General features: G+C 36.7%; 1 protein-coding gene across 2 annotated transcripts in view; it reads right to left on the bottom strand.

Annotated features, from left to right (window-relative positions):
* Positions 1–3878: 3878 nt before the first annotated feature.
* The window catches only part of COP1 (COP1 E3 ubiquitin ligase), a 245375-nt gene continuing 239726 nt past the window's right edge, over positions 3879–9527 (bottom strand). For both annotated transcript variants that reach the window (XM_082703978.1, XM_082703979.1), the window contains exons 19-20: positions 6279–6323; positions 3879–4220 (exon numbers count right to left, since the gene is read on the bottom strand). In XM_082703978.1, the coding sequence (XP_082560104.1) occupies positions 4203–4220; positions 6279–6323 (63 nt within the window). In that variant the 3' untranslated portion in view covers positions 3879–4202. The remainder of the gene's footprint in view (positions 4221–6278; positions 6324–9527) is intronic.

Genomic DNA, 9527 nt, shown 5'->3' with positions numbered 1-9527 from the left:
ATTCCACTGAAGCCTTCCTATTAACTGCTTCTGTAATAAAATTTAAATTTTCAACCATATCCTAGAAGGCCCTGCACATCTGCTGGCTTTCCCTACGCCCTCAAACTTACACTATGCTCATCTCTTCCTTGCTTAATGGTCCAGCCACGCTCATCTTTCTGAAGTTGTGGCTCAGTACCACAAAGTTTTTGATGTCTAGTTACTAAATTTTCTCAGAAGAATTTTACAAAGTTCTTCTATCTTTAATGTGTCTTAAGTAGACATTGTGTGCCTGAGAATAAATTCAACCATGTCTAAGAAAACCCTGCAAATCCACTGAAATAAAGATTAGATTAAAACATGAAGACCCATATTTTTGAATTAGAAGTTCTTCTCGGGTTAAAATGTACATTATTGCTAATTTTTATTTAACTATTGTGTTATTTTTCCAAGGAATAGTGATATAGTTTGATGCTGACATCTTGCAAAGACTTAAATTTAGAAATGACCCAGTTTCATTTTTCTGCATGTGGCTGTCCAATTCTCCCAACACCATTTATTGAAGAGGCTGTCCTTTTTCCATTGGACATTATTTCCTGCTTTGTCAAAGATTAGTTGACCATAGAGTTGGGGGTCTATTTCTGGGCTCTCTATTCTGTCCCATTGATCTATGTGTCTGTTTTTGTGCCAGTACCATGCTGTCTTGATGATGACAGCTTTGTGACTGAGCTTTAAGTCCGGAATTGTGATGCCACCAACTTTGGCTTTCTTTTTCAATATTCTTTTGGCTATTCGAGGTCTTTTCTGGTTCTATATAAATTTTAGGATTATTTGTTCCATTTCTTTGAAGAAAATGGATGGTACTTTGATAGGAATTGCATTAAATGTGTAGATTGCTTTAGGTAGCATAGACATTTTCACAATATTTATTCTTCCAACCCAGGAGCACGGAACATTTTTCCATTTCTTTGTGTCTTCCTCAATTTCTTTCATGAGTACTTTATATTTTTCTGAGTATAGATTCTTAGCCTCTTTGGTTAGGTTTATTCCTAGGTATCTTATGGTTTTGGGTGCGATTGTAAATGGGATTGTCTCCTTGATTTCTCTTTCTTCTGTCTTGTTGTTGGTGTAAAGAAATGCAACTGATTTCTGTGCACTGATTTTATATCCTGACACTTTACTGAATTCCTGTACATGTTCTAGCAGCAAAACTATGGAAAGAACCTAGATGTCCATCAACAGATGAATGAATAAAGATGTGGTATATATACACAATGGAATACTATGCAGCCATCAAAAGAAATAAAATCTTGCCATTTGCGACGATGTGGATGGAACTAGAGGGTATCATGCTTAGCGAAATAAGTCAATCGGAGAAAGACAACTATCATATGATCTCCCTGATATGAGGAAGTGGAGATGCAACCTGGGGGGTTAAGGGGGTAGGAGAAGAATCAATGAAACAGGATGGGATTGGGAGGGAGACAAACCATAAGTGATTCTTAATCTCACAAAACAAACTGAGTGTTGCTGGGGGGAGGGGAGTTGGGAAAAGGGGAGTGGGGCTATGGACATTGGGGATGGTATGTGCTTTGGTGAGTGCTGTGAAGTGTATAAACCTGGCGATTCACAGACCTGTACCCCTGGGGATAAAAATATATGTTTATAAAAAATTAAAATTTTGACTAAAAAAATTTAAAAATGATTTCTATTTATAAGAAAAAGTTAAAAACACAAATTTAAGTAAAGCACTGCCTTTTAAAAATAATAATTTATTTAAAAGTTGAGTCCCTTTGAATACCCAACTTTTGTAGCAACATGGACGGGACTGGAAGAGATTATGCTGAGTGAAATAAGTCAAGCAGAGAGAGTCGATTATCATATGGTTTCACTTATTTGTGGAGCATAACAAATAGCACGGAGGACATGGGGAGTTAGAGAGGAAAAGGGAGTTGGGGGAAATTGGAAGGGGAGGTGAATCATGAGAGACTATGGACTCTGAAAAACAATCTGAGGGTTTTAAAGGGGCGGGGGGGGGTGCGAGGTCGGGGTACCAGGTGGTGGGTATTATAGAGGGCACGGATTGCATGGAGCACTGGGTGTGGTGCAAAAATAATGAATACTGTTATGCTGAAAATAAAAAATAAATTAAAAAAGTTGACTCCCTTTGATAACTAATAAAGGTAACTTACTGTATCCTTCCACACATATGGAAATAAACATGACCTTACAATGTTGACAGCTTGAAATAAAACATTAAAAAAAAGTCGGACCAAATTAAAAACCATAGTAATCTTTTATTTAAATGCATTCAAAGAGGCGTTAATTCTTTGCTTCCCATTTCGATGATTTTCTGGACATATCTGCTTAAGTTCTTTAAGTCAAGAATCTACATTTGAATATTCTTTCTGCATCTTTGCAAAAGGTCATTCATTCATCTTAGAAATGAAGGATGCCTAACACTGTTCTGGCTGACAGGTATAATTTTTGAATGATAGTGACCTTTCCTTTCAAAATTGAGTCCAAAAGTTTATCAGGTGCTTCACTCCCCAAAATGAGTAAGATATAATTGTCGTGAAGCTCTCTGCAAACTGAAAATTTCACCCAAGTTTGAGGCAAACTCATTTGGTGGGAAAAACTGTCTGAATTGATACAAGACTATTTTTAAACCTTATTAATCTCATATAATGTGAACATTCATACATTTTGCTACAAATATTAATGTACTTGGTAACAGAGTGTTGCTCCAGACCCTGTTGGATGGTGTTATGTAATATACAGTATATGTACTTTATTACTTTTCTAAAATTCAAAAAGTTCTAAATTCCAAAATGCATTTGACCTGAAGGTTTCAGATAATGAAATGAGAACCCAGTAATTTTGAGTGTAGAGGGATGCGGTGGGATATTCCAATTACCCTTAGCATTCATGTATTTGTCCATACCAAGCTTCTCCATGCATCCGTTTTTATAAAATATGTGTGGGTTATAATTCCGTTTTTATCTTTTTCTAAAAAGTGCTCACACACTTCACAATACTTTTGCTTGACCTGCTACTCAAACTACTAATTTATTCCTTTTTACAAATTGAAAACAACATAAAATTAACTAGACAGTCTAAGATATTAAATGGCTTGGTAATTGGGGAAATTGGGCTTCAAATTCTTTTCCTGCTAAGTCTGTGGATATTTTCCTGCTTCAGTGGCAGAGCTGCATAATTATAGCAGACACCAAATGATCTTCAAAGCCTAAAATAGGCTATCTGGACCCCTTTCCAGAAAGTTTGTTAACCCCTGCTCAAAGTCAGGGTTGACAGCTAAGGATGTCCAGCTGGGGATGGTACTAATATCTAAAACTATCTGATAGCTACGATTTAACAAACTGAAGGTAGTTTGCCTACTTTTAGGGCTTAAAGTATGTCTAGGCAACATTGCAAAGGCAAAGGCAACAGCTGCCACAGACTGATATTCCTTTCCCATTTTTTTAAAAATTAATTAATTAATTAACATAATTTCTGCACCCAACTTGGGGCTTGAACTCACGACCCTGGTCACATGCTCTACCAACTAAGCCAGCCATTTACTTTCTGTGTGAATGTGGTCTCAACTGGTCAAATGTTAGATCCCTGGCCAGACCCAGAGGGACTGAAGTACGGTATTCGTTGATGATATAAATCTGGTCACAGAATGAATATGTAAGGTAAAGTTAACTAATTTTCCCACCTACTATAAACATTACATTCCCTGCAAGGGAATCCAGCTATCTTTGCATTTATGTTGATACGCAGAATTCCAAAGAGGTTGGGAAATAAAGACCTTACAAATGATTCATAGTTCATGTATGTGACTTCTTGAAAAGATTATCTGTTGCCATCTTTGACAAAGACTTTTGCAGCTCAGCTGTGGCTCAATAAACTTTTATTATTTTTTTGTTATTTATTTTTATTCAAAAGAATTTCTTTCCCTATCACAAAAATTAGATAACCACACCACCAACAGCAGCAAAGTCCATAGAGTTACATTGATGGTGGAGAGTTCACTGGGTAGTCCCAATGTCCCAAAGGTCATGAAGGAGAAAAGAAAAGGAAAAAAAAATACTCAAAACAAATCCAAAACCCATGATGACTTTGGGGAGAGACATTACAGGACAGTTTCTGTCTTCTCTCATTGTCAGCTGCAGATGTATTTCAGCAGGATCAAACACAATTTAACTTGAGTAAACCCTTCATACCAACTCCAGCACCTAATTAGGGGGAAAACAAGGAAAAAAGGATCAGTTTGATATAATCATTCTGAAATATGGAAAGTTTAATGAATCTTTACTGTACTGTAAATGGAGAACCGTATCAAGAAAACTTTTCCTAACTGCCAAAATGCTAAAGAATTTGAAGGGATTAGACATTGATCCTTCCTTCCTTTCAATTCAACAGTTGCATGAACTCTTTCAGATTAGTTAGCTCCACAGTTAACTAGGGAGCCTTTAAATTACATAAAACATACAGATAAATGAACCGGGTGATAGAATGGTTTTGAACTTATGTTTATAGCTTACCATATTCTAAAGAAAATTTTAAGTATTGCTGCTCAGGATTTTAATCTATTTATTTCTTCCACTGATAAAGAGTTTATAGCAATCAAAAACATACAGGACCTAAAATTTCGCCTTTTCCTAGTGCTTCATTCATTTTTTAGTCAATCATCTGATGTCAAGGTATTGTGGTAGTTATTAAAGTTCAAGTCATATCTTGTCATATGAGAAAGTTGTCATACTGCTAAAAGTAAAAACAAGCAGCAACAGCAATGATCAGTTATAAAATAGTTGAAGAATGTCTAAGAAAGGACACAGAAGCTGAGGACAGTAAGACACTGTCAAAAGGATTATGTTATATGGAGACTGCAATTCTAGGTGGCAAAGAACTAAAGGAGCAACTTTTCCCCTCCTGCTGTGCTAAGGCTTAACTTGTACCTGTGCTTCCAGGATGCTTTTTGTCTTTATATTTGGCAAGTAGCCGATTTAATAAAAGAGGTCAATGCCACTGAACAAAACCTTGAGTTGTCACTGAGGTTCTGTAAGTACATGTGTAGTTTTGAGCTTTCTGTAGATACATTAGCAATCTCAATTAAGTCCAAACTTGCTGAAGAATAAGGTGCAGCTTTTTCAAGACATGCCTCGCTACGAGAATAAAGAAAAACTGAGAGACAGCAGAAAGCCATGTAAAATAGAGATTCCAAGACCTTCTACCATCTTTCTTGAGATTCCAGAACATAACACCAATCAGTTCAAAAGTCTGGCTTTCATTCAAGTTGTCCATGGCTCTCTAGTGAGGCTTTCCAAATAAACTAGCTGAAGAAAAAGGAGTATACATGTCAATCAGTTTAACCAGCTAACGGTGCAGTTCTGCTTTGAGTTTACTTAATTCATTTCCATAGGACAATGTGTTAGGCTTAGGTTTGCTCCCTTGGTTGCTGGGTCATTCTCCACTTGGGATGAGTGGAAGGAAGCCACAGTAAAATTAATGCTAAGTGGCAGAAGAAATAAATAAACATCATTTTTAAAAGACCACTTCCTGATACTTCTCTGTCAGCAGAGAATATGTAGAAAGAACAGGCACCCACAGAATTAGTGCTAATCAAACTCATGTACTAAAACCATTACCCCAAATGGTGTTTTGTTTAAGAAGTTCCCTGCTCAGCTCAGGATTTATCTAGTGTGTCATGCTCAAGTGCTAAATATCCAATAGTATAATCAGATAACATTATTAATTCCATAAGCTCCTAACTATAAAGAAACGTATGTGGAAAGCTATGTATAAAAAATTTGTGACTGTATGCCAAGAGACATTTAAATTTCCAAATTACATGATCACATGATCAATTTTCAGTGAAATACTAAAATACCTTTTCTTCCCTTGGCAACTGAGGAAAACCCTACTTGTCAGGGAAGAAAAGGAAGATAAACACGAGGAAAAGAAAAATAAAATAAGACCAGATATTTTTAAATCTGGTGAATGTCTAAGCATCCCATGCTTTATCTTGGATTTTGTCCACTGAACACACCTGCATAACAGAAGTAGCAGTGCTTGGCCCACAGTGAATACTTACAGTCTTCATTCATTTTTCATTCTGACCAGCTATCAATCTATCTGATGTTCATATAAACCTCCCCTCAAAGCCATTTTACATGGACAGAGACCATGACTTGGAATGATCTCTAAGATTTAGTACAGCTCTGCATTTCCATGTTATAGTCTGTTAGAGTCTAAAAACAGATCTGAATTTAAAATGAAGATGTATGGCTTACCTTAATTGTACCCTGACTGTTAGCAGCAATCAGCACATTGGATTCCTAGAAAAGAGTAAGAACTTTTAATGTATAGAGAAGGATTTCCTGGAGGACAGTCCAAGAGAATAATTTCCTTTCATTTTTCATTTCTCATTTCACCCCAGACATCAACAGAATCTAAAGTGGAGAACCAACTTTAACATGTTTTAAGTACCGATTTTAAACAGAAAATCCCAAATTGTGAGGATTAAGTTTGAACAAGAAAAATAAAATTGAAAATAGAGTAGGAAATTTTCAAATGTAAAGAAAAACAGATTACCACTGGAAGGAAAATAAGAGAAACAAAGGTTGAAATAAAATGAAAAAAAAAATGAGAGTAATTTGAGAAAAACAAAGTTATTTTAATCCTTTCCACAGAAAACTCTCTCTTCATTCCCTTTCTCTCATGAAACAATAGATACAATTGATATAAATGTTGTCAACATCTCTGGCATAATCTCTTTGGGGAGCTATCTGGTATCAGGAAACCACCCCCCCCTCCCAAAAAAGTGACTATTCATCTGGCAGTAGAAAGGCTATGTTTCCTTTTAATTATTCAATCATTCGGTATATGCATTTTAATAACTTTGGTGATTACTTCAACAGAATTTAGCTATTTAACATATCTATTACATTCTAAGCCTTGGGGGGAAAACATTTCTCTAAAGAGTAGGAAGGGTGGGAAAAGGAATGGAAAGTCTGCTTTTCAGAGTAGACTGCAAAAAGGGGGTAAACAGATTCAATCTGAGACAGAGGCCACATGGCTGATGGAAAAGACCAAGTCCAAATAATACCTATGAGAAACAGATAAAGTGGTCAAACCTCAAAGATAGGATCTGCCTGAATATCCTACAGGCTTCAAAACAAAGTGAGAAAGAGAAAAAGAAATTGACCCGTATGCCAGGAAAGCCAATATGAGTTAGACTTAAGTTTCTTCATGTAAGACATCTGTGCTCTACAAACTTATACATTCCTATTTTTTAAATTTTCCTTTGATTCCTAATAAAGTGACTCAAAATAATGCTCATCTGATTGCTAATGGTGTAAGAGAAAATAAATAATTTCTTCCACTATCCCCCAAATTTTGGGAATCCGAGTATTCCTGGATATAGTCAATGGTAACATCAATGGTCATAGCAGTATAACAAAGTAACACAAGGATGTTTTTTATGGGGTTGAGCATGGGAATCACTGATGATGGGGTTCAGGAAACAGCCCAAAATATGGTACCTTGACATATCTGAATATTTTAAGCTGAAGGAGTCTGAGAAAACAGCAGAAGCAGGAGCAGAACCCTGACCTCCCACTCACTCTATCCTTTTCCCCTGAAACAGGTCATAAAACCCTCATGTGAGAGGTGCTTTCCCTATTCCCAGAATAAAGAAGCATCCTTATCTCCAAAGACAAAATGATTCCAAGAAGAATCTTAACAAATAGAACTTGCTAAGTTTCTCCCAACTTTCAACAATTACCTCATATTCCTTAATCTATCCACATTTCTATACCGCTACCCACTCTTCATCACACCTGGCATAAAATACAAAGGTCTGTTTATTTCGGTCGCCATTTCCTTATGAAGGTTCTGACAATATGTAAAACTTCTATTAGATAATTTGTATGGTTTTCTCCTGTCAATCTGTCTTGTATAGTTTTTAGATCCAGTCAGGGCCCCTAAGAGAGTTAAGGAAAACTCTTTCTTCCCCTAAACTGATATGTTCCTGGCTGAGGTTTTCCCTTAAATCAGCACCTGTATTTTTGAAAACAGTAACACAAATAATAGAGTACCCACTATAGAATTAGTTTCAATATTTTACTTTGGGGAATTACAGGCTACTTCTGGACCAAATGAGTGTAGAATTAATACTTCCATATAGGACTGAGGAGGGGGGGTGAGGAGACAGAGATAAATTTGAGATTTATTTACTCTTGTAGCTACCCGAATTAAGAAGCTGGTTGGAGAGAATTTGGAGTATCATTAGGCAATATAATAACTCACTCTGAGCTGGTCAAAAGGCAGAATTTCTATGCCTGCCTCAGAAAACAAAAGAAGCATGGTATGGTACCATGCGGATTTCTTTCTAGAAAGAATTTTAAACAAGCTATGTGACATCACAACTGTCACCAGTGGACCCAGAAATGATTCATCTGTGAACTCCATCCAGGACTGAAGCTACAAATAGCAATGATCAATCTAATTTCTGCTTGAGGAATGACTCCAGTATCTAGGAAGGCAACTGCCGCTCATCATTTGATGTTTCAGTCACTGAGAACTGCTCCCTCTGCTGTGGGAACAATGTCAGGGTGGTGAGAATTTATAGCCTAAGGCACTCTCTCTGCCACTTTGGTCGTAGTCACCTTTAATACAAAGGAAGAAGGTGGAGAAAGCTGGTGGAGATAAGGGCTCAATCCCCGGGAAGAGAGGGATCTACCTCTACCAGTTACAGATTTTATGAACTCTATAATTCATAGTTCTAATTCTTGGTGGAAGGAAAGCTTAGAAAAGCATGGTATATTATCATACAGTATGAAAAACTGGGTTTAATAAATTCTCTTAATAAGAGAATCTAATCTAGTTAGATTATCACATAAGAGGAGCTTGAGGTTTACACAATTACTAAGCTAAACCCAAGAAGGAAGATATCTGATAGCTCTCCAAAATGAATAATACTGTCTCTAACCTCAGGACTATTATGGCCTTAAAGATGGTACCATATTACATGCTATCAAAGGGTTAACTCTACATCTTTTCTTGTGGAAATACACATTTCATTTACAAATAAGTCAACACACCTGTCCAGCTGGCATTGTTTTTTTGGGGGGGACTCATATATAGGTGACAGGTGTCCCAATTTCTTAGAAATACTCAAAACTATCCAAAGTAACAAACAATGAAAGAAAAATAGCTTTACATCTCAGTATGCCCCTCCCTGTATAGACTATGAACTTTTATTTTTTACAAAGATTTATTTTAGAGAGAGAGAGACAGAGAGAGTGAGTGCATGCCAGAGGGGGTGTGGAAATGGATGAGGAGGGGCAGAGGCAAAGGGAGAGAGAATCCTCAAGCAGACTCCTTGCTGAGTGGGGAGCCCAACACAGGGCCTTATCCTAAGACCCTGAGATCATGACCTGAACCGAAATCAAAAGAGTCAGCTATTTAACTGACTGAGCCATCTAGGTGTCCCAAGACCATGAACTTTTTTTTTTTTTAAGATTTTATTTATTTATTTG

The sequence above is a fragment of the Mustela nivalis genome, assembly GCF_964662115.1.
Source record: "Mustela nivalis genome assembly, chromosome: 16".
NCBI lineage: Eukaryota > Metazoa > Chordata > Mammalia > Carnivora > Mustelidae > Mustela > Mustela nivalis.
This window is presented reverse-complemented; position numbering and strand designations above follow the sequence as displayed.